The 27,519-nt window shown below is 29.8% G+C and overlaps 1 protein-coding gene across 1 annotated transcript; it reads left to right on the forward strand.

Moving 5' to 3' along the window:
- The first annotated feature begins 1,168 nt into the window (after positions 1 to 1,168).
- Positions 1,169 to 21,268, forward strand: LOC119603931 (protein diaphanous-like). Its single transcript, XM_037956230.1, has 5 exons — positions 1,169 to 1,942; positions 8,020 to 8,321; positions 16,367 to 18,337; positions 18,396 to 18,929; positions 20,456 to 21,268. Exons 2-4 carry the CDS (start codon positions 8,021 to 8,023, stop codon positions 18,914 to 18,916), a joined length of 2,793 nt encoding a protein of 930 aa, XP_037812158.1. The 5' UTR covers positions 1,169 to 1,942; position 8,020; the 3' UTR covers positions 18,917 to 18,929; positions 20,456 to 21,268.
- The last annotated feature ends 6,251 nt before the right edge of the window (positions 21,269 to 27,519 follow it).

The raw sequence follows: 27,519 nt of genomic DNA on the forward strand, positions 1-27,519 counted from the left end.
TTAAAGTGTTTTGAGGAAGACAAATAAAATTGTTTATATAAAAAAAAGTAAAACTAGAAATATTATACTTTTCCTTCCGAAAACACATATAGGTTTTATACCATGAGCAACTAGTGTAATTAATAGAATTTTAATGTAATTTTTGCATTCAGAAATATTTTAAAGTTAGAGACATTACATATTGCTAAATTTACAAAAATTTTGAAATAATTTTTAGCATTTCTGTATATCTTAATACTTATGTACTTCGTTTGAGTATACTAATCGGTTAAGAATCATTTTCTGAATCGATTAAGCCTACATGGCCGTCTGGTAGAGGTTGATATTTTCAAAACAATAAGCACGTATGCTTTTTGATCCAATGACAATTTATTATTACCTAGCCCCCATACATATACAAATGTATAAAGCCTTTCTCAGAAAATTAGTTTAAATATATCGGAACCACGGTTCAATTCAACATAAATGCTTTATTACGAAAAATAAATCAAATTTTATACTCATATGGTCAACCACGGCAGAATATACTTTCTTACTTGTTATAAATTACAATGAATATCAGTTACAAATTAATATGAATTGTTCATAAAAACACTTAAAAAATGTCAGCATTTTTTTTTTGGCATTTTAAAATCAATTTAGCATTTTTTCTAGCATTATTTTGGATGGGATTTAGCCGCAACATTTTTTGAGACCTGGTCACACTGTTCAAAGTAAATTAATAAAGTAGCGACACGAGTTGTTGTACAACAAACGTCTACAAAAACCACAGGCAATTTGTTTTTGTTCGAAATACTCACTTGTCAAAATTTGTTTACAAAAATTAACCAATAATTAATGGAAAATATGGCATTATTGTTGTACTTTCCAAAAATATGTTGTTATTTATATTAAAAGTCACAGAGTTATCTTTATTTTTTAAAAATTAGAACATTTTTAAAAATATACACTTAAAATACACTAAATACAACAAATTACTCAGAAATTTGTACAAAAGCAAGCATTAAAATGAAAACAAATATGGCAACGTAAACATTTTTGACAAGTAAGTCCACATATAGCAAGTTTAAAAAAAATAGTCAGCTGTTCAAATGAGTCTACTTTATAAATTTACTTTGACACTGTTAGTATCAGTCGCCGCCGCCGTTAATATTTGTCGGCGCAGGGCTCTGGTAACAGACTTAAAAAAAAACTTGGCAACAAATGAACACACGACTTTTTTGTAATCGCATCGCGCATAAAATTATAACATTTTAGTGTTAGATATAATAATTTGAAGAAAAATCTAAAAGCCTAATTATAAAAAATATAAACGAAAAGAAATAAACAAAATTGTTATTGCAATTAATATAAAAATAAAGTAATTTGTTATAAAAAAACACTGAAAAAATAATCAACAAGTGGTGGAAAAAATAACAAAACGCAACAAAAAAACAAAGTTGGCAAAGTCCACAAAACTAAAGAAATTGTGTATTAGAATTGTGGCTCAAAAACAAAAAAAAAAGAAATATTGTAAAACGAGGTGATGATTATTCACTTTTATAGAGAAAAAACAACAAATTTTAAGAGTTTCTTAAACAAAATCTCAAATATACTCTATACTCTTTGAAAAATCGGACCAGTCATCAGCTACAGCCAATATAAATATCAATTTTTTTTATTATTCGTTTTTAACGTTTCAAGACAAGCTTCATTACTTAAAAAATAAAATCTTATACAAACAAAACATCCAATCATCCATCCATCCAACAACAGCTACAAACAACACATTGGCTTTCCTACCAACAATAACAACAATATAGAATTTTTGGTGCTACACTAAGTTGTTTTAATAATTTGTGTGCTGTTGTTGACTTTTTAAAAAGAAAACGATAAAAATATTGTCTTTGCAGTTTGCTGATATTTTTTGGATTCTATGACGTAAACTCGCGAATAAAACAAGGTGAGATAAGAATTATATTTAACAAAACCAGATTTTGAAAAGAAGACCATAAAATTCATGTGTATTTGATATTCTCATAGATTTCTTAGAAATTTCTTGTTTTTTTGGAAAGAAGGGTTGAAATTGAAAGTTTTTGTTTATATACAGAAGATCACAAGGAATTTTAAAAGTTTGTTTTTCATATTTGTATACCCTATAGCACTATAAAGTGGAGGGTATTATGTATTTGTCAAGATGTGTCTAACTATCAGTGGAAACATCGCCATAGAATTTGTTCAAGTAAACTTTGTAATCTAATTCGATAATATCCGAAAACCAGAGATCAAAGAATACATTTCTAAATGATTGGTCTGCGCTAATTATGTATTCTAATTTAGGCGCTAAAACACCTTTAGGTTAGTTCTGTCACATCTAAAATCGTCATGCCTACTGGTTGCGCATGGACCATGACGTCCCTAACTTGTGATCAAGGTCCACATGATATCCACCACATATTCAACATCTTAGCCAGACCTACTTCACTTTGTCTAATGGATTTATGGACACATGCTGTTAAAGTATCACAATTTTAAGATTTAGACATTGATGCTGAACTCCCCAACTAGAATAAGTTTTATCTGTTACAACAACATTTGGACAACAACAAAAATTATAAATCGAATTGACTTCACGCTGTTAAAACGTCTCGAATGGGATGTTTAACCGCGAAAACCTATGTGGTTATGGACCTAGATAAATTTAGATGAAAAAAATTAAAATTTCTAACAATTCAGCGATATCTAAAATATATAGTTTGAATATAGGTATATATGTAATTATAAAAAATCATTGTTAGGTATTTAGCTTATTACGATCAGGTTCAAAATCCACTTCTGACAGTAAGATAATATCGGTATATAGGGTATCAAATAGTCAGGCTTGATCAACTTTACTTTCTTTACTTATTTTCTTCTCACAATCATCGGCCAGGGCGTAAACCAGATGAAAGAAGAAAAAACAACTACAAAACAACCACATCTTGAACATCCAGAAGATCTGCATTTTATCAATAACAAGAACAACAACACTATTAATAATAATGATAGTGAACATTTGCACCATTATCATCATCAACATGATCACTAGAATATTTGTGTACATATACAATTTACACCAACTAAGTGTAAATAAAAGTAGAAGTGTATGTATTGGTATGCTTTTCTTGTCTATTTTACAACGGTGTGTTGTAGTAGTTTGTTGTTATTGTTGTTCTTCCATAGCGCATTTCCTTTTTTCCATATATTTTATGTTTTGGTGGTTTTATTTTGTTTTTTTTTCTATCCCTCCATCTATCGCTCTTCCTTTCTCTTTACATTGTAACTTACCTACGTTGTGTTTCCCTTGCATTAGCATTTAAAATGAGAAATGTAAACAAAAGTATTATAAAAACAAATTATAACAGAGTATATAGCTGCTGTTAGAGGAAAACACTTTTTTTGTTTAAATATAAACAACTTGGTATGATAGAAAAATATTTTTCTATTTTTTTGTTTTGTTCAATATAACATAAATCTTTCATTTTATAAACTACTTAAACAATTTTGCCAAATCTACAAGTTTTTGTTTATTGCAATTAATAGACCTCATTACCTTAAAATGCATTTTTATTTACTTGTTTGGTAATTAATAAACGAGTTGTTTAAACCTCTGCTCAAAACCTGTTGTTATAACATTAATATTTGACCATTTTTTTATTTGTCAATTATATTTTAAAGTTTTTCTTTTTTTTAATGTTTAAAGTTTTTTTAAAGTTTTTTTAAAGTTTTTTTAAAGTTTTTTTTTGTATTATATTATGATTCATATGATGTTCAGTTGAAAAACAAAATATTTACAATATATTGTCAGCAAATTCCGGCCTACACCTTAAAACTCAAAAATAATTTTCAGTGATTAATTAATTAAAAAAAAAAATATTGTTCAATCCCAACTGTATTATACTTTAAATAACCAGATAAAATAATGTTTGGATTAATTGCTTGCATAGGAACTATGACCAAATTTGGTTCGATCGTCACAAAAGTGCTTCGATCATAAAATTTATCCCAAAATAACTCTCTATTTTGAGAAAAAGTAAAATAAGACCTTTAGTATATCAATATTTTTGTGCGTTACAAAAGCCAGCACATATTCAAAATACCCTCTCTACTATACTTATGAAAAGTCTTCAAAATTACCTAATAGAAATTTATCATTTTTAGAACTTTACTTTTCTAAATGAACTTGTGTAAGAGATACCATCAAATAAATTAGTGTAATTAGAATTTAAAATAAATTATTTTACATAAAACTTGCTTAAGTATACAAAATTAATTAGATTATTGCAATATGATTAGATAAGGCGTCAAGGAGCAACTGTATCTTTGAGAATTTTAAAATTTTTGATAAAAGTATATACAAAACTTTTTCATTTTATCTCAGAAACTTTGTGAAATTATTAGATATGTCAGTTAAATAAAAATATTTAGTAAATAGTAACTTATTTTGTTTTTAAAATTATTTTAAACTCAACTTATTTTCTTTATTTAACATATTATGTTTGGGAAATTGTTGTCACCAAATGAGGTAGAATTTACCAACCACAAACGATCATTAGAAATATACACTGAGGAATATCCCAGCAAAAAAAGACGTGCAAAAAAAGTAGTAAATGCATAGGTTGAACTGATAATGAACTGGTTCATATTTAGGGGAAACATGCATGATTTTAACATTAGCGTGTCATTGGCATGCATGTGTTCGTATTTGGAAAAATAGTTCGCCATTTAAATGAGTTCTTATAACCAATGAATATTCGATGATTCTCAAGCGAATTTTCATTGGTGCACTATATTTATTTAAAAATGCATTAATAATGGTATTTCGATTTAATTATCAATATTTAAATATTTTTTTGTGTGATATTGATAAAAATAAAATAAGATAAAACATAACTAACTGATTTTTATTGGATTTAAATTCATGCAGAGGAAAAATACCCATTGTGTTTTAAAATCCGTTAAACAGTCTTGGTTTTTTCCTTCTCTTATTAATGTTAAAATGGACTTAATATTACTAGGTAGGTAGGTACCTACAAAAACAAAAATCTAATAAAAAAATTAATGTCATTTTTAATATTTATTGTATGAAATGCACGTTTTCGTTAAATCTCCTAAGAGAATACCAATTATAGTAAAATATTACAATTCCTATAGTGGAGTTACATGAGTGAATTTGGGTGCATTTTTCATGCCTTCACTGATGACAAATTTATTAGAATTTAGGCATGTATTTAAAACGCATTAAAGAGAATACGTACAAAAGAAATCATGAAAATATCCCTTCTTCTTTAACAACTTCAAATTTTTTTTGCTGGGATAAGACGAAGATTGATGTGTGAGAGGACTTTTAGTCGGTACAGTCACCAAATGCGGTAGAATTAACTCATAGAAGTAAGAGTTCAGTTAAGATCTTAAGTGATCGCTCTCATATGGTATGAGGAAGAAATTAGATAGCAAACTCATGTACGGACCATTTCTATATAGTTATGAATATTAGATACCGAGAGAGTCGCATAGATAGATAGATATATAGATAGATAGATAGATAGATAGATAGATAGATAGATAGATAGATAGATAGATAGATAGATAGATAGATAGATAGATAGATAGATAGATAGATATATAGATAGATAGATAGATAGATAGATAGATAGATAGATAGATAGATAGATAGATAGATAGATAGATAGATAGATAGATAGATAGATAGATAGATAGATAGATAGATAGATAGATAGATAGATAGATAGATAGATAGATAGATAGATAGATAGATAGATAGATAGATAGATAGATAGATAGATAGATAGATAGATAGATAGATAGATAGATAGATAGATAGATAGATAGATAGATAGATAGATAGATAGATAGATAGATAGATAGATAGATAGATAGATAGATAGATAGATAGATAGATAGATAGATAGATAGATAGATAGATAGATAGATAGATAGATAGATAGATAGATAGATAGATAGATAGATAGATAGATAGATAGATAGATAGATAGATAGATAAATAGATAGATAAATAGATAGATAAATAGATAGATAGATAGATAGATAGATAGATAGATAGATAGATAGATAGATAGATAGATAGATAGATAGATAGATAGATAGATAGATAGATAGATAGATAGATAGATAGATAGATAGATAGATAGACATCTCAATACCTTAAAAATTACTCTAATTTTTCTTAATTGAACATTATTCATACACAATTCTAGCAGAATTCCCTATAACACCTTTCTATACCTCTATGGTTCATTGCTAAATAATAAACGATCGATCATCTGCTTATTTTCTAACAAATGAACTAATGCAGTTGTGTTATTTAATTTATTAAGTTTTTTTTCAATATTATTTCACTTGTTTATATTTTATTTTTTTTTATTTCAATAGCTATGATGTCATTAGTGCACGTATTGGTATTAAGTGTTAAAAACATTCCTAATGAATTTGTATTTGTTTTTTGTTTATAGTACCAGTATTTGGAGAATCTTATTATCAAATACATTTTATTTAAACAATATAAACCGAAACTGCACTAGCTATTGCCTACTCTCTTATAATTTAATTTGCTGTATAATGAGTCTTCAAATTATTCTCTCTTAATTTCAAACATCAACAATATTTTATTTGTTCTTCTTTTATTTTCAAATAATCAATTTCAAAATATGTAGTAAGTTAAACCGTTGATAGATAATGTTTTTTCTGTTTTTGTTTTTAATTGTTTGCTTGAGTGAACATTCTGAATAAGTAAAGTAATAATAAAATTGAGTGTAGCGTATAGTTTTAGTTAATAGTTTTGTAATATTAATTTATTTTTTGTACGATTGTAGCAGATCTGGTGTTAATATTATAAGACTTTATAATTTTTTCATTATGATTATGTGCAAAAATGCGCATGCCATCGGACTCAATTGAATATAGAAACAAATATAATCAAAAACTGGATTTGCACAGTGGTCTAATTAGACGCGGGGTTTTAAAGTTTTATACATTATGGATGGTATTAATGTGTTAACTATGCTGAGGCGGTAAGACTTCATGAACATTATAGCTTTTTTGGCAGAAAAAAACAAATTTTCCAAAGATAGATAGATAGATAGATAGATAGATAGATAGATAGATAGATAGCTAGATAGATAGATAGATAGATAGATAGATAGATAGATAGATAGATAGATAGATAGATAGATAGATAGATAGATAGATAGATAGATAGATAGATAGATAGATAGATAGATAGATAGATAGCTAGATAGATAGATAGATAGATAGATAGATAGAATAGATAGATAGATAGATAGATAGATAGATAGATAGATAGATAGATAGATAGATAGATAGATAGATAGATAGATAGATAGATAGATAGATAGATAGATAGATAGATAGATAGATAGATAGATAGATAGATAGATAGATAGATAGATAGATAGATAGATAGATAGATAGATAGATAGATAGACAGATACAGTATCGTCTGGTGGCAGGCCTGTTTAAAAATGCAATATTAATTTCTTTATACTGACCACTGTTAACAGAAAGATACCAGATAGATAAAAAATTTAATTCATTCTCAATTTTCTTACATGTTCATTCATTCATACGTTCAGTTCCAGATGCCCAGTAAAGCAAAACAAAATAAAAAAACACAGAACGTAAACGTAAATAAAAACAGCGGTTAAAATATACAAAATCAAAACAATTTTTTTTACTAGCTTGTCCTGTTACTCACTACAAATCAGACAAATAAACAAACCTCTCTCCCACACTATGCCATCCTACCCTGTCTTAATATTTCAGCTACCCAAAGCAGACATATCAGCTGTGTTTTTCTGACAATTTCCTTTTTGAAACTCTTACATACCCTTTAGTTGCAGCTCAATAAAATTCAAAAGATTTGTTTTTTTATAATTGAAAACATTCCTTTTTAAAATTAATTAAACATCTCAATAAAAACATGCATATCTTTGCTTTTAGAATGTCTAAACATGAAAAAACAAAATCGGGTGGCCTACTGGAAAGTTGGTTTGGTCGCCCCAAGACCAAAGGTGGCAACTACAATACAGGCACTTTATCCGGTCGTCCCACATCGGCGGAAGGTGATGCTGCCTTTGATCTACAGGAATTGGAAAAAACCATACGTGGTCTGAGTGATTCTGAGGTGGATGTTAAGTTTATGGAAATTCTAGAGGATATGAATATACCAAAAGATAAACGTGGTCCTCTACTCTCAAAATCCATAACCGAAAGACAAAAAATGATTTTTATGCACTTAAAAGGTAAGTCTGCTCCAGACGGCACACATTGGAAACCTAAACTATTATTACAATACAATTTTTATTTCACTGGCATTCCTTAGATAAGATTACACATATTTTTAGTTGTTATTTTTTTATATTTTGTTTCCAGTGTTCAATTTTTGTCTACATTTTGTGTTGTCTTTTATTATTATAAATAATATTTATACGCTATTACCTTTGAATTTGTATTTTCAATTGTAGCACTTGAATCGTATGCAATAATTGAAAATAAATGTATGATTCATAGAGCTTTTTTGCACTTGAAGATTAAAATTTAAATGTGTGGATGTGTATGAGCTGCGTACTTGCTGCTGATAGAAGTTATAAACTGAAAAATAATAAATTAACTTTACTGCCATTCGAGCGCATACTATATTTGAATTTTAATTTGTTTTTTTTAATGAAATATGAATGTATTTCCTAATGCATGTGGCAAAGTTAATAATATTTGTTAAAAAAAAAAAACGGAAATGGAAGTGTTTTATAAAATCCTTCTAACGAAATTTAAAAATATTAATATATTAAGACCTTAATACCTCTGATTTCTGAAATCAATCGAACAAATTTAGTTTAATTTAAAATTCTTTGCAAATATGTTCATATTAGTAATATAAATTAATGCAATTAAAAAACAATAATTTAAAATTTTACACATATTTGTAAACCATCGATTTAGATTTATACAAAATGTATAACAAATAAAAGATATTTCAAGTATATTTCCAAAGAGATACAATTATTATCATGCATGACATGTCCAATTCATTTGGAAAATATGAATATCAAATATCAAAAAAGATATTGGTAGAAATTTTCCGAAGAAACTTGTTTAAACTGGACGAGAGTAACATTTCTACGACAAATGGATCATTGCTCCGGAACTATTGACTTAACGAAGCTGTATCAACCGAAAGTTAGGCGGTACTTAAGGCACTGATGTGTTTCACGGCCTATTTTAGTAAAAGGTTTATGAAAGTATTAAAACATAAATGGACCAACAAACTAAAACAAGTTTGGGACTAGATTTAGCCAGAAGAAACTGAGAAATCTGAGAAACAATCTTTCTTAGATCATATTACTAACTTTAAAGCAACCGGTTTTTTCTCGAATTAGGGAAAAGTCTTAGGAAGAAGACACTCTATACTTTTATAGGATGTGTGTGAATACCGAAGAGATAGAATAGAGCAAATACCTGAATAGGCTGAAATTTTGGCATCCATAATGCACACAATTCTAGTTTGATTCCAATTTCTAATATTTTCGTATTACGAACTTCAAAATTTTGAAAATATTTTTAAAATCTTTTCAATGTTATTCCGAAGCGTTTTAATATACATAATTTGAAAATTCGATCTTATGTTCGAAGCAGTTTTAAATCTTGTTAAACAATCTCTAATCAGGATTTATAGAAATATAAAATTTGTATGTTATTCCATATAAATTTCTAAATTTTCCAATCTCAAGGCTAAAAATGTTGAAAAGTCTATTACATTTTTCCCTTTTTTCACATAAGAGTGTAGAGGACTGAACTAGAACTGAACTAGAACTGAACTAGAACTGAACTAGAACTGAACTAGAACTGAACTAATTGAACTAGAACTAAACTAGAACTGAACTAGAACTGAACAAGAACTGAACTAGAACTGAACTAGAACTGAACTAAAACTCAACTAGAACTGAACTAGAACTTAATTTTTCAATTTCGAACTTAAAAATATTAAAAATAATTAAAATTCTTTCAATTTATTTTTAGAATTTAAAAATAATTATAAAATTTTCATGAATTATGAAGTATTTTCAAAGTTAGATCATAATATAAGCTTTTTACTATAATTTCGAAAATTCGAACTTATGTTCGAATAAAATTTTCAAGATGTAAATATCATTTAATCATTAAGATTTATAAAATTTTAGTTTTATATGAACAAATTTTAACCTCAAAATGTAAAGAAAATTTTGGAATTTTCACAAATTTTAAAACATATTTAACGTAGTTATTGAATACAAAGAAATGTTTGAAAATTCGAAGTCAATTTCAAAATATCTTTAAAGATTAGCAACTTGTTTTTTCTAAAAAAGACTTAAAAAAGGTATCGTTTTAAATGTTGTTCGATATGAGTGCAAAACATGAAACCTTCAAAACATTTTCATTTGCATTCGAAATAGAGGAATCAATTTTTACATTTCCATTTAGTTACGACTATGAGTACAAAATTATGAAAATTACTTTTTTAAAAGCGTAAAATATTCTTTTAATTGTGGAAAAAAACTTAAAACATTTAGTTAATTCTATTTCTAGATGTACGTGTAGTACATTTAAAAGTCCATAAAACCGCAATGTTTATATATTTTCTATTAATATGAAAAAAAATTTAAAAATAATCGGAAAGTTTTTTGGCACAAATTCAGATAAAGAAAGTGTTTTTATACATACGTATAAAAAAATTGTATAAATAACTATATTAAAAACATATTTAAAATATGCTTGTTTTTTATATTAAAATACTATAAGGACACTGAACTTTGCAAGTACAGTTTAAAAAAATAGTTTTGAAACAAATTTTTTTCAAAGACATACAATTACAGTAGTTTTCCGATTTAACGACCATTCAATTCTACGAACATCGCATTTAACGAACAAGCTAATTTTTCCTATTGACTACCTTAAATAACGAACAAAACTTGTATTTTGTACTCTGTTTAACGAACTAATAAAAATATTATTATTTAAATGAAGATAAAATGACATTTATCAAAAATAACAAATAACCTAAGTTGTATCAAGCGGTGCTTTTATACCCAAAACTGTAACACATTCTGGGTTCTTATTAAATTTTAGTTCGATGTAGCTATGTCCGTCCGTCCTTCAGATAATGACTTTAACGCTCAATACTCGCTTAACAATATGAGTACTCCGATGAAATTCGATACAAACATGTTCTATACTAACCGATATCTCTAACAAATTTTATGGGAATCGGTCCATAATTGACCTTACCCTCCATACCTCCATAAGAAAATTACTTCAACGCTCATTACTCGCTTAAAAATACGAGTATAGCAATGAACTTCGAGAAATAACTTTAAAGCTCATGACAATTAAAAATACAGCGATTAAATTCGACACAAATATGGTTTGAAGGTGGGTATATAAGATTCGGAATTTTGTGTTTTGTGCTATTTTTATAAAAAAAAGAATTAATTTTTATAAAATACATTTAAAAAATATTTTATGTACCTATTTTTAATTATTTTCCTACCAAAAACCCACGTTTTAGTTAGTACTGCATATAACGAACTTTTCAATTTTACGAACAGGCCTGACAACATATGGGTTCGTTAAATCGGAAAACTACTGTACTTTTGAGCTTTGAAAACCAACCAAAAATTTAATTACATTTTAAGCATAAACTTTCTTATCAATACATTGTTTGTTTAACCTTATTTAAACAAAAGCAACAAAAAAAAACAATTAAAATCATATAAAATTGTTTAAAATCTACATTGAAAAACATTCATACACTTATACTTATGTATAAATGATAAAAAAATAACAAAAACAGCTGGTTTAATACAAAATGACCTTGACTTTTATCGTTTATTTAAAAATATACGTTACACTTGAAACAGAGAAAAAAAGAAACGAAATTTGAAATAAAAAAGAAATGTTCCCAAAAATAAACGTGTAAAAACATAAAAGAAAAATGATATAAATAAATTTTGCGATTTCTTTAAAATAGATTTTATTGTTGTTTGTTTGAATTTTTAATTTTATATTTAATATTTGTATACTAACTAAAAATTTAAAATGAATGCATTTTTATTTTTAAATTTATTACGTTTAGAATGGAATTGAAAAATGTCAGCATGACTAAAAGTAAAAGTATATATTTTATTTGTGGAGTCTAGTCTAGTCGATATTATCTATTCTATAGTCTAGTCTATAGTCTAGTATATAGTCTAGTCTAGTCTAGTCTAGTCTAGTATAGTCTAGTCTATAGTCTAGTCTATAGTCTAGTCTATAGTCTAGTCTATAGTCTAGTCTATAGTCTAGTCTATAGTCTAGTCTATAGTCTAGTCTATAGTCTAGTCTATAGTCTAGTCTATAGTCTAGTCTATAGTCTAGTCTATAGTCTAGTCTAGTCTATAGTCTAGTCTAGTCTATAGTCTAGTCTATAGTCTAGTCTAGTCTAGTCTAGTCTAGTCTAGTCTAGTCTATAATCTAGTCTAGTCTATAGTCATGTCTAGTCTATAGTCTAGTCTAGTCTAGTCTATAGTCTAGTCTAGTCTATAGTCTAGTCTAGTCTATAGTCTAGTCTATAGTCTAGTCTATAGTCTAGTCTATAGTCTAGTCTATAGTCTAGTCTATAGTCTAGTCTATAGTCTAGTCTATAGTCTAGTCTATAGTCTAGTCTATAGTCTAGTCTATAGTCTAGTCTATAGTCTAGTCTATAGTCTAGTCTATAGTCTAGTCTAGTCTAGTCTATAGTCTAGTCTATAGTCTAGTCTATAGTCTAGTCTATAGTCTAGTCTATAGTCTAGTCTATAGTCTAGTCTATAGTCTAGTCTATAGTCTAGTCTATAGTCTAGTCTATAGTCTAGTCTATAGTCTAGTCTATAGTCTAGTCTATAGTCTAGTCTATAGTCTAGTCTATAGTCTAGTCTATAGTCTAGTCTATAGTCTAGTCTATAGTCTAGTCTATAGTCTAGTCTATAGTCTAGTCTATAGTCTAGTCTATAATATAGTCTAGTCTATAGTATAGTCTAGTCTATAGTCTAGTCTATAGTATAGTCTAGTCTATAGTCTAGTCTATAGTCTAGTCTATAGTCTAGTCTATAGTCTAGTCTATAGTCTAGTCTATAGTCTAGTCTATAGTATAGTCTATAGTCTAGTCTATAGTCTAGTCTATAGTCTAGTCTGTAGTCTAGTCTATAGTCTAGTCTATAGTCTAGTCTATAGTCTAGTCTATAGTCTAGTCTATAGTCTAGTCTATAGTCTAGTCTATAGTCTAGTCTATAGTCTAGTCTATGGTCTAGTCTACAGTCTAGTCTATAGTCTAGTCTATAGTCTAGTCTAATAATTTATAGTGTAATCTATATTCTAGTATACAGTCTGGTCTATAGTCTGATAGCATTATATAAGACTTGGATATCTGGGGACTTCAGAACCTTGTTTTAAATAGACAGACTGACATCGCCAAATCGTCTTTGCCATTCTGTAGGGATTCAGAATATTGATAATATGGAAATTACAAATGGAATGACAACCTTCCACAAATCCTTCTCACGAAGCTCAAAAGTTTTTAAATTTGTCATCATTAGGTTCAGGATATTTCATTCATTCTATCACAAATTTGGTTGTTTTCTAATTGCTTGAATTTAAGCTTTATAGATACTAACTTTTTTAAGAACTTTTTGGTAATTTACCTACTGTATATTTACAGTTATACTGATATACATATAGATAAACAGTAATATTTATTTATTAAATTTACACCCAATTACAAATGAGATAAACAAATTCTAAATAGACATTGCAAATGTAGCGTAAAACTTTTACATTTTGACAAGTGGTCATGGTAAATACAGGCACATGTGTAGGTAGTTTAAAATAAATTTCAATAATTTTCAAATACAACTTTAGTTTTTACACTTTGTATACATTAACTTTATCGACGAGCATTTTAATTACAATGTCTTCCCATTTTCTCCCGTTGCTTATTATTTAATTTAAAAAAAATTTTAAAAACAAAACAGAATTGTTTATTATATATTTTTAAGTATATTCACATATAAAGCAACAATTTTAAACAAAGTGCTTTCTGTATACAATAATAATAAGAATATTATTAATATATTTTTGCGTTTTCATTTGTTGACACTGAAATGTCAAATTTTTATATAACTTATTAAAAAAAACGTACGAAAGTGTATGCATTTAAATTTATTCTGTTAACGTATTGTCGGTAGGTAGTGGTTAGTATGTATTTTTTATATTAGAAGAGAAACGGTTAGACAAAATTTTTTATTTGTTTAATATAATTTTTATCACATTTATGTGATTAATTTAAAATATTACGGAAATTATTGAGGAATATAAAAAAAAAACGTATGACTAAAAAAGCGAAATTAGAACATTAAACTAAATAATGTATAAATTTGAATTTTGAAGGTGATTTTTTTTATTTTTCAAAGCATTAATAAATTAGTCAACAAAATGTTAGGAACGGTTGCTGATAATGTTTGCTGATAATGTTTGGTCGTGTATGACTCCCGTCAGATCAGATATGTTATTTATCTGTCTTATCTTGTTAGATCAAGTCTTGAACTCTTTCTAGCTAGTACGTTCGTGATCATTTTTATAGTTCTTCACTTAATAAACAGCTTTACACCTTCAGTGCCTTCTGACTTTCCATATAAATAGTCACCTTGTTAAGAATTTGAAAGTTAATACACTTTCGTGGGAATATGCACATCTATAGGCAATTGCTGATCAAGTTTGATGGTTGATTTTAGTTTGATTGAGATAGGAACTAATTGTATACAAAAGAAATTGTATCCTTCAATGTTGCGTGTGTTGGAAGTGGAAACTTTTAGAGAATTTGAAAGTTATTACATCTGTAAATTGATCAAAATTAATGCTTGATTTTAGTTTAATAGATAAATTAGAAGCTGTAGGTAACAACAACTAAAACCAAACTCTTCCCCTTTATTATTGAGGATCTTGGGAATCAAAAACAACTCATATTTTAAACAACTTTGCACTACTCTTGGAATATGGACATCTGTATATACGTTTTTGAAATAGATTAATACTGAATTTTGTGTCTAACAGTGAAAGAAGAAGGTGCAAGTAAGAAAAATTGTAATCAAACTCTCCACCTCAAATCCTCAGAATCTTTGAACTGGATAGTTTTTACTAATGTTGGATATTTTGAAAACCGAATCCATGAAGTGTTTAGAAGGTTAAGGTATTAAAAAGTTCAAGCTAAAGAGAAAATCTTTTTGATTTTTAGCAAAAATCTTCTTTGTAACTCAAGTATGACTCCGGTAGGTTAGTAGTTAGTGTTCAAGTCTGTCAGACCGGAAATAGTCGATTCGATTCCCACCAGTGGCAGTGGTAAAGGAGCGCACAATAGGCCCAATGGAGGCCTAGGTGTATTTCTTCAGATTTGATGTAAAAGTTAGAATATTAATATCCTAGATAAGACTTAAGGAAAGTAAAGGTAGTTAATTTCGTTTACCTGAAAAGTCAGCATATTTCAATACGAAAACTTAAGTCCCAATATTCTCTGTAAAATCTTAGGCAATTCGAATTCAAGTTGGACTAAGAAGATTTTTGTTCCTTTTCTTCTTTAAACTCTAGTTGAAATAGAAGAAGCCTAGATAATTAAAAAAATCATTTATTTCAAAAGCTATACAACTGCCTGTTGCTACCTTTGTTTCTATATCTTTCATAGCTAATATTTACAGGTATAAAAACTGTAATTTTTGCAGAATAAATACTTTTAACTAATCAAGAAATAATTAAATTGTGATTCATTTTTATAAACAACAAAAAAACTGATAAAAAATTGCTCCAAGTCATTAGGATTTGCAATCTTTTAACCTTCGTACTTCCAAAACTCATTGTATAACACATTTTCAAAACCCAAATGTTTTATTTAGTTCTTAAAATGTTTTATATAGTTTCAATAAAAACTGGAAAGGAAGCTTGAACGATAAAGCCCATACACATAATAGTCTATTGGAAGTCATCTGTATATCAAACATATCTAGATTTCAGTTTAAAGTTTAAGTGATTTTGGGAAGAGTGTTTTATACAAAAGTTGTTAGCAATCATGGCAAAATTATAGTTATTTATGTTAAATTTTATTTGGTTTTCGAGATATTAAGAGATTTATAAAATTAGACATAAACTTCCGAAAGAAAGCTTGATACGGTAGCTAATAATTTATAAACTTTATACCTTTCCCCCAAAAAACCGATTAAAATAACATTTCTATTTTATCTTATTCTTTTAGGCAAAAATTCCCTCGAACATCGAGCAAATTCAAAATTTGAAAAACCCTTAGATTACATCGAGTACCTGCGCAATGGAGAACATAGTGAAAATAAAATTTATGCCTGTATCGAAAGTTTACGTGTGGCGCTTACAAATAATCCCCTGTCGTGGATTAAAGAATTCGGTGAAGATGGTATCGATGAAATTATCAATCTGCTTAGACGTTGTAAGCAGGAACAGCGCACCTTCGATCGTATCGAATTGGAATGTATAAAATGCCTTAAGGCGATAATGAATAATACATGGGGTTTAAATCTAGTACTTACACCCGATCAACATACGGTAGTATTACTATTGGCACAATCCCTAGATCCTCGTAAGCCTAGCACTATGTGTGAAGCGGTTAAGCTGTTGGCTTCATTCTGTTTAGTGCACGATCGTAATGGTTATGAGAAAGTATTGAGAGCGATAACAACAGCGGCCTCAACGTCATACAAGTCTAGCGAGCGTTTTCGGCCCATAGTAGATGCTTTGTTTGTGGATGAAAAATATGATGCTCGTAGAGATTTAGCATGTCATAGTTTAATTTTTATTAATACTTTAACAAATACACCGAGTGACTTGAACTTTCGTCTACATTTGCGCTGTGAAATTATGCGTATGGGTTTATATGGGAAATTTGATAAATTTAAAGACATTGTGGAGAAGAGTAATAATGACGCCTTGAAGCAACATTTTAAAATCTTTAATGAAATACGTGAAGATGATTTTGAGGAATTCACACAACGTTTTGATAATGTTACCTACAATATGGATGATGTTACGGATTGTTTTGATGTTATTAAGAATATTGTCACCGATACCCCCGCAGAACCTTATTTCCTATCGATATTACAACATTTACTCTATATACGTGATGATTTCTATTATCGGCCAGCCTATTATCAACTGATAGAAGAGTGTGTGTCACAAATAGTTTTTCACAAATTTGGTGATCCCAATTTTGAAAATCGCGATTTTCATATTGATTCTTCGCTGCTTTTGGACGATATTGTTGAAAAGACTAAAGCCAAAGAGACCAAGCGTTCGGAGGAGTATGAGAAGAAAATCGAAGAATTGGAAATTGCCAAACAGGAGGCGGAAGCAAAAGCAGCACATTTAGAGGAGAAGGTTAAATTAATGGAAGCAAATGGTGTGGTAGCTCAATCGCCTAACAAATTACCAAAGGTAAATATACCCTTACCTGGAGCGGGCGGTGGTGGTCCACCACCTCCTCCTCCACCACCAATGCCTGGTATGCCTCAAAGTGGCGGTGGACCGCCACCACCACCTCCCCCACCAATGCCAGGTATGGGACCAGGTGGACCAAGGCCACCACCACCTCCTCCCATGCCCGGTATGGGCGGTCCTCCTGGACCACCACCTCCACCCATGCCTGGCATGGGTCCTGGCATTAGAGGTCCACCACCACCTCCTATGCTTATACCCATGGCCCCTGTACTCCCGCATGGCTTGAAACCCAAGAAAAAGTGGGAAGTTAAGAATCCTATGAAACGTGCTAACTGGAAAGCCATTGTACCTCAAAAAATGTCAGAAAAATCATTTTGGGTTAAATGTCAAGAAGATAAATTAGCCTCGGACGATATGCTAAACGAACTTTCCCTTAAGTTCTCTTCGAAACCGGTGAAAAAGGATCAAAAAGATTCTGTGGATAAACCAACAACATTGACCAAGAAAAATATTGACTTAAGAGTGCTTGATGGTAAGGCGGCTCAAAATCTTTCTATTCTCCTGGGTGGCTCGCTCAAGCATTTGTCTTATGAACAAATCAAAATATGTCTTTTACGCTGTGATACCGATATTTTGTCTTCCAATATATTGCAAAATCTTATACAATATTTACCACCGCCAGAGCAATTGAAACGTTTGCAGGAAATTAAAGCTAAAGGAGAACCCCTACCGCCCATAGAACAGTTTGCAGCTACTATAGGTGGGTGCCAAAAATATCTTATTTTAAAGAATATAATTAATAAATATTTCTTTTTCAGGAGAAATAAAACGCCTCTCGCCTCGCCTACACAATCTCAACTTTAAGTTAACCTTCGCCGATATGATGCAAGATATTAAGCCCGATATTGTGGCCGGCACTGCAGCCTGTGAAGAAGTGCGCAATAGTAAGAAATTCTCTAAAATTCTGGAGCTTATATTACTCATGGGTAATTACATGAATTCCGGCACCAAAAATGATCCCGCCTTTGGTTTTGAAATCTCCTATCTGACCAAATTAACAAACACAAAAGATGCCGAAAATAAGCAAACACTGCTGCACTACCTGGTCGATGTAGTGGAAAAGAAATTCCCCGATGCTTTAACCTTTTACAATGATATGACACACGTGGACAAGGCGTCACGTGTCAATTTAGATGCCATACAAAAGTCAATGAGACAAATGACTTCTGCTGTTAAGAATTTAGAAACCGATTTGCAAACAATAAAGTGCCACAATGTGAAGATGATAAGTTTTAGTGAGGGTGATGAGGTAATTTGCCGTTGGACTGTAGGCAGCTAAGTTGATGTGCTGGGTAAGTGTTAGTTTTTACAATATTTCCTTTCCTGCTAATCGAATATAGATAGATAGATAGATAGATAGATAGATAGATAGATAGATAGATAGATAGATAGATGAGATAGATAGATAGATAGATAGATAGATAGATAGATAGATAGATAGATAGATAGAAGATAGATAGATAGATAGATAGATAGATCGATCAGCTCGATACGATAGATAGATAGATCGATAGATAGATCGATTAGATAGATAGAGAGACAGATAGATAGATAGATAGATAGATAGATAGATAGATAGATAGATAGATAGATAGATAGATAGATAGATAGATAGATAGATAGATAGATAGATAGATAGATAGATAGATAGATAGATAGATAGATAGATAGATAGATAGATAGATAGATAGATAGATAGATAGATAGATAGATAGATAGATAGATAGATAGATAGATAGATAGATAGATAGGTAGATAGATAGATAGATAGATAGATAGATAGATAGATAGATAGATAGATAGATAGATAGATAGATAGATAGATAGATAGATAGATAGATAGATAGATAGATAGATAGATAGATAGATAGATAGATAGATAGATAGATAGATAGATAGATAGATAGATAGATAGATAGATAGATAGATAGATAGATAGATAGATAGATAGATAGATAGATAGATAGATAGATAGATAGATAGATAGATAGATAGATAGATAGATAGATAGATAGATAGATAGATAGATAGATAGATAGATAGATAGATAGATAGATAGATAGATAGATAGATAGATAGATAGATAGATAGATAGATAGATAGATAGATAGATAGATAGATAGATAGATAGATAGATAGATAGATAGATAGATAGATAGATAGATAGATAGATAGATAGATAGATAGATAGTAGATAGATAGATAGATAGATAGATAGATAGATAGATAGATAGATAGATAGATAGATAGATAGATAGATAGATAGATAGATAGATAGATAGATAGATAGATAGATAGATAGATAGATAGATAGATAGATAGATAGATAGATAGATAGATAGATAGATAGATAGATAGATAGATACATAGATAGATAGATAGATAGATAGATAGATAGATAGATAGATAGATAGATAGATAGATAGATAGATAGATAGATAGATAGATAGATAGATAGATAGATAGATAGATAGATAGATAGATAGATAGATAGATAGATAGATAGATAGATAGATAGATAGATAGATAGATAGATAGATAGATAGATAGATAGATAGATATATAGATACATAGATAGATAGATAGATAGATAGATAGATAGATAGATAGATAGATAGATAGATAGATAGATAGATAGATAGATAGATAGATAGATAGATAGATAGATAGATAGATAGATAGATAGATAGATAGATAGATAGATAGATAGATAGATAGATAGATAGATAGATAGATAGAGATAGATAGATAGATAGATACTAAGTAAACACTGACGCAAATCACAATTTAATCGAAAACTTTCCTTTATCTAATCTAGGCAAAATGCAAGTACAAATGGAAAAACTGTACAAAGATTTGGGCGAATATTTCGTCTTCGATCCCAGCAAATATACAATGGAAGAATTCTTTGCCGATATCAAAACCTTTAAGGATGCCTTCGTTCAGGCCCACCAAGAAATCATACGTCAACGTGAGGAGGAAGAAAAGAAACGACGCATGCAAGAAGCCCGAGAGCAATCGTTGCGTGAACAACTAGAAAGACAACAACGTAAGCTGGCCTTAGTCGATATGGATGCGGCACAAACGCAAGAAGGTGTTATGGACAGTTTGCTAGAAGCATTACAGACAGGTTCCGCCTTTGGCAATCGCAATAATCGTCAACAGCGTAGACAACGACCGGCTGGTGCTGAGCGACGGGCGCAACTAAGTCGTTCGCGTTCGAGAACAAGAATAAATCCCGGCTCTCTGGTAACGCGAGAAATGCTCAGTAATGAAGCTTTAATGGGTTCTGCATAATAATTTATTCCTAAATAACTCTTAATAATAATTATCATGTACATATAGAAAAAAAAAGTAATTAAAGAAAAAAAAAACAATGCCACTTTTTATAGTCATTTAAGTCATTATATAAAACTATACTTTTAACTACCACTACTACTACTTATTTTATACCTAATATATAAACGAATGAATGGTTCTATTAAAAACGATTGCCGTTTATAACTAAAAATCGTTTATTAACAACTATTCTTTAAAACTTTATAAATATAATATATTTTTATACATCGAAAAATGTACTTGTAAAATAAAATAAATAAAAAAGTACTCATTTTTTATTTACATATAAAAAAAAAAAACAGAAACTTACTAAGACTAAAAATTTTACTACTAAAAAATTCTTTTATTTTTCTACTATTCCTTTAAACAAAAACTATTTTTTTTTTAATTATGCATTTGTAATGGTTTGCATTTTTATTTAATAATTTTTTTTATTATGTTGCATAGTTGTAGCTTTTTTTACATTTCTTTTTACAAAACATTTTTCTACTCAAAATATTAACTCAAATTTTATTCCTTTTTAGTTTAAACTCTGGTATTTACAGTTGCTGTATTTTGTATAAAAAAGTAAACTAATTTTTATAATTTTTTTCCCGAAATAACTTTTGTGTATTTGTAACTATTTTTATCTGTTACTTTTTAAAGAAGTTTTATTTTAATGCCAATGTATTTTATTTAATTGCATTTGAGTTTTAATTATTTTGCGTGTGTTTTAAAAAAGGCATGTAGTTTGTAATTTATAAATAAAATGTGTTAATAATTTTTATTTCTATTAATTTGTGAGGAATAAAATTCCACTTAAGAAAAATAAATCATAAACTGAAAACAAGAAATATGTTATTGCGTTTAATTTGGGAAGGTGTGGTTTTAAATGAAATTCCGTGATTTAGCTATAGTTATAGCTATAGTTTAGCCTATAGTTTGCTCTATAGTGTAGTCCATAGTCTGGTCTAGAGTCTTACCTATGTTATAGTCTATAGTATAGTCTAGTCTATAATCTAGCATATAGTCTAGTCTATAATCTAGCATATAGTCTAGTCTATTCTATAGGCTAGTCCATAGTCTAGTCTTTATTCTTGTCTTTAGTCTAGTCTAAAGTCTTGTCTATAGTCTTTTCTATAGTCTAGTCTATAGTTTAGACTATAGTCTAGTCTTTAGTTTTTTGTCTAGTCTATATTCTAGTCTAGCCTACAGTTAAGTTTATAGTCTATAGTTAAGCCTATACATAATCTATACTCTAGCATATAGTTTATAGTAAAGTCTTTAGTCTAGTTTATAGTCTAGTCCATATTCTAGTCTATAGTCTAGTCCATAGTCAAGTTTATAGTCTAGTCTATAATCTAGTCTTGTCTGTAGTCTAGCCTACAGTTTAGTCTAGTCTATATTCTAGCTTATAGTCTATTCTATATTCTAGCCTTTAATCAGTCTTGTCGAGTTTACACTTTGGACTATAGCCTAACTTATAGTCTGGTCTATAGCTAGACTCTTGTCGAGTCTTCACTCTAGACTATAGCCTAGTATATAGTCTAGTCTTGCCTGCAACTAGTCTTGTCTATAGTTTAGTCTATAGTCTAGTCTATAGACTTGTCTAAAGGCAAGTTCTTAGACTATTCCATATAGTCTACTCTATAGTATAGTCTATAGTCTAGCCTATAGTCTAGTCTATAGTCTAGTCTATAGTCTAGTCTATAGTCTAATCTATAGTCTAGTCTATAGTCTAGTCTATAGTCTAGTCTATAGTCTAATCTATAGTCTAGTCTATAGTCTAGTCTATAGTCTAGTCTATAGTCTAGTCTATAGTCTAGTCTATAGTCTAGTCTATAGTCTAGTCTATAGTCTAGTCTATAGTCTAGTCTATAGTCTAGTCTATAGTCTAGTCTATAGTCTAGTCTATAGTCTAGTCTATAGTCTAGTCTATAGTCTAGTCTATAGTCTAGTCTATAGTCTAGTCTAGTCTAGTCTAGTCTAGTTTATAGTCTAGTTTATAGTCTAGTTTATAGTCTAGTCTATAGTCTAGTCTATAGTCTAGTCTATAGTCTAGTCTGAAATCTATTCTATATATTAAAAGCAAAAAATTAAATCATCCGAATTTTATTCTCTTTTTTGTCGTACGGATGGATTTTTATTTTACTTTTCCATTAGACTTTACGTACATAAAATGTGAGCGTGTGAAGTGGGCTTGCGTGATACTGCCATCTATTGCTGAATAAATTTAATTTTTTTAAATTTAATAGTCACAAATGGTAACGACAAATAAAAACCAATTTAGTTAATTCAACAACCATTTATGAAATGTATAACTGTTAAAATATTAGTTTTCAAATCACCCTGTTTGAAGAAAATTGTCCCAAACTAGTTATACCAGTGAATGAAACTTATTTCCGACATTTCCCTACTATATTTGTTATAATAAAAAGTGTTATAAATTAAGAAAAATCTATGAAAATAAGGGTATTGCGGGTGTAGAAACAAAGGTCGCAATCTCCATTTCATTCAGTTAATGATGACATCTTGTTACTTATATATACATATATGTATGTATGTTTAATGCATGTGATTAATCATAAAGGCAATGGCAAATACGATTCTTGTCAATAAATATAGACTGTAAATATATGCCGATTGAAACAGAGAAGCTATCTCTAATGGAGATAGCGGCTCTGACGATATACACCTTTTCGTCTTTAAGCTTCTGTGTTCCTGAACGAAAATGTTCTTTAAATAGGTTCATATTCAATCATTCAGGATCAATTTTATAGAAAATTGTAAAGCGTACCAATTGAGCAACGAAAAGTTACCAAAAAGTACTTTCATAAAGACTAGAGTAGAGTTGATGATCAACTTTAGTCTCTGACTAGAGTAGAGTTGATGATCATCTTTAGTCTCTGACTAGAGTTGATGATTAACTTTAGTCTCTAACTAGAGTAGAGTTAATGATCAACTTTAGTCTCTGATTGGAGTTGATGATCAACTCTAGTTTCTGACTTGACTAGAGTTGATGATCAACTCTAGTCTCTGACTAGAGTAGAGTTGATGATTAACTCTAGTCTCTGACTAGAGTAAAGTTGATGATCAACTCTAGTCTCTGACTAGAGTAAAGTTGATGATCAACTCTAGTCTCTGACTAGAGTAGAGTTGATGATCAACTCTAGTCTCTGACTAGAGTAGAGTTGATGATCAACTCTAGTCTCTGACTAGAGTAGAGTTGATGATCAACTCTAGTCTCTGACTAGAGTAGAGTTGATGATCAACTCTAGTCTCTGACTAGAGTAGAGTTAATAATCAACTCTAGTCTCTGACTAGAGTTGATGATCAACTATAGTCTCTGACTAGAGTAGAGTAGATGATCAACTATAGTCTCTGACTAGAGTAGAGTTGATGATTAACTCTAGTCTCTGACTAGAGTAAAGTTGATGATCAACTCTAGTCTCTGACTAGAGTAGAGTTGATGATTAACTCTAGTCTCTGACTAGAGTAAAGTTGATGATCAACTCTAGTCTCTGACTAGAGTAAAGTTGATGATCAACTCTAGTCTCTGACTAGAGTAGAGTTGATGATCAACTCTAGTCTCTGACTAGAGTAGAGTTGATGATCAACTCTAGTCTCTGACTAGAGTAGAGTTGATGATCAACTCTAGTCTCTGACTAGAGTAGAGTTGATGATCAACTCTAGTCTCTGACTAGAGTAGAGTTGATGATCAACTCTAGTCTCTGACTAGAGTAGAGTTGATGATCAACTCTAGTCTCTGACTAGTTTAGAGTTGATAATCAACTATAGTCTCTGATTAGAGTAGAGTTGAAGATCAACTATAGTCTCTGACTAGAGTAGAGTTGATGATCAACTATAGTCTCTGACTAGAGAAGAGTTGATGATCAACTCTAGTCTCTGACTAGAGTAGAGTTAATAATCAACTATAGTCTCTGACTAGAGTAGAGTTGATGATCAACTATAGTCTCTGACTAGAGTAGAGTAGATGATCAACTATAGTCTCTGACTAGAGTAGAGTTGATGATCAACATTGTCTCTGACTAGAGTTGATGATTAACTTTAGTCTCTAACTAGAGTAGAGTTGATGATCAAGTCTAGGCTCTGACTAGAGTAGAGTTGATGATAAACTATAGTCTCTGACTAGAGTAGAGTTGATGATCAACTATAGTCTCTGACTAGAGTAGAGTTGATGATCAACTATAGTCTCTGACTAGAGTAGAGTAGATGATCAACTATAGTCTCTGACTAGAGTAGAGTTGATAATCAACATTGTCTCTGACTAGAGTAGAGTTGTTGATTAACATTGTCTCTGACTAGAGTTGATGATTAACTTTAGTCTCTAACTAGAGTAGAGTTGATGATTAACTTTAGTCTCTAACTAGAGTAGAGTTGATGATCAACTCTAGTCTCTGACTAGAGTAGAGTTGATGATCAACTCTAGTCTCTGACTAGAGTAGAGTTGATGATCAACTCTAGTCTCTGACTAGAGTAGAGTTGATGATCAACTATAGTCTCTGACTAGAGTAGAGTTGATGATCAACTATAGTCTCTGACTAGAGTAGAATAGATGATCAACTATAGTCTCTGACTAGAGTAGAGTTGATAATCAACATTGTCTCTGACTAGAGTAGAGTTGATGATTAACTTTAGTCTCTAACTAGAGTAGAGTTGATGATTAACTTTAGTCTCTAACTAGAGTAGAGTTGATGATCAACTTTAGTCTCTGACTAGAGTAGAGTTGATGATCAACTCTAGTCTCTGACTAGAGTAGAGTTGCTGATCAACTCTAGTCTCTGACTAGAGTAGAGTTGATGATCAACTCTAGTCTCTGACTAGAGTAGAGTTGATGATCAACTTAATAATCAACTATATAGTCTCTGACTACAGTAGAGTTAATAATCAACTATAGTCTCTGACTAGAGTAGAGTTGATAATCAACTATAGCCTCTGACTAGAGTAGAGTTGATGATCAACTATAGTCTCTGACTTGAGTAGAGTAGATGATCAACTATAGTCTCTGACTAGAGTAGAGTTGATGATCAACATTGTCTCTGACTAGAGTAGAGTAGATAATCAATCTATATCTGACTAAAATAGAGTTGAGGATCAACTCTAGTCTATAGACTAGAGTAGAGTTGATGATCATCTGTATTCTCTTGCTAGAGTAGAGTTGATGATCAAATATAGTCTCTAAGAACGGGTTTTTGAGATGGTAATCAAATGCCAATTAATAATTAGATGAATTAATCTAAAATAAATTTAATCTTATGTTAATCCCCTTTGATGTTTTTGAGTACAAGATTAAACTTCGCAGTGTTGCCATACAAAACAACAGAAAACTTCACTGTTTGTTATCAAAACAATGCATATTTTATAAAAAACAAAAGACAATTGTAAATTTAATATGAAAATTAATGAAAACTTAAATTAAAAACAAGAAATGCATTTTGAAGTGTCCATAATTTATACTAATTAATAAATAGAACATTTTAATGTTTATATTTATAAAAAATGTATTAATTTTTTTGCATCAGCTGTTTACACTTTTGCATTTCGTGCATAAGATTAAATCACCTCCATTGGGCGCTTAAACTTGCAAACAAAATTAACTAATTTAGTACTCAAAAACATCTTTCGAGGATTAATTTTAATTTAATCGCTAATCTTTCACCTAAATATTGGCCCTAATAGAGTAGAGTCGACAAACAATTGTTATTTTTACTGAATAATGTTGTTATTTCAATAATTAGTGGGTTCAAAATAGTGTGCGTGACGCCTAAATTAACCAAAAACGGACAGACCTTAATAGTAGTTTCACAAAAACAACAAATCAAATTTTAGAATAAATTAGAAAATGTAGAATCCAAAGCTTCATTCCACGAAACATTAACTCAAACATTGAATTAACAATGAATTGGTTTGAAATAACCATTGATAAACGAAACATAAATTCAATTCAATTCAGTGCGGGTTAAGGTCATTAAGATGATCCATAGTTTAATATAATACTTTGCTTTATTCCTTAATCTGAGCATTGTTTACAAACAATATTATTGTTGAGTCCATCACAATAAGAAGGACAATTTCACTAATTATAAAATGGTCATAAAAATATAATAGCTACATAAATACTTACTAAGTAACCAAGTACAAAGTACTTAGGTAAGTATAAGCTTAGTGAGAGACTAAGTTTTTTGTGCCCTACTAAGTAGTAAGTGATAATAATGATGACGGGGAAAAAACCCTTTTAATGTAAATGAAAATACTGATCTTTGAATTGCAGATAGAAAAAGGAAAATATTTATGATGGTTTGTTAAACAAAAGACAAAACAACGCAAATTGAAAACGCGATCTATAATACTAGTTACTAGGGCGGATTAGTAGGCTGTTTTATGAGCCACTATAAAAGGACACTAAACAAAAGGCCCTTCGCACATTGTCATAAATATCACACCGTCATTAGAATATACGAATGCCAGGCAGCCAGGCAACCAGGTATAGGGAAGGAGAATTTTTCCAACTCAAAACAAAATGTCGGCTGAAATTCTAGTTGC

This window comes from Lucilia sericata, unplaced genomic scaffold (genome assembly GCF_015586225.1).
Source record: "Lucilia sericata isolate MDLA Ls3-8-SP2 unplaced genomic scaffold, ASM1558622v1 Contig000347F_arrow, whole genome shotgun sequence".
In the NCBI taxonomy this organism is placed as follows: Eukaryota; Metazoa; Arthropoda; class Insecta; order Diptera; family Calliphoridae; genus Lucilia; species Lucilia sericata.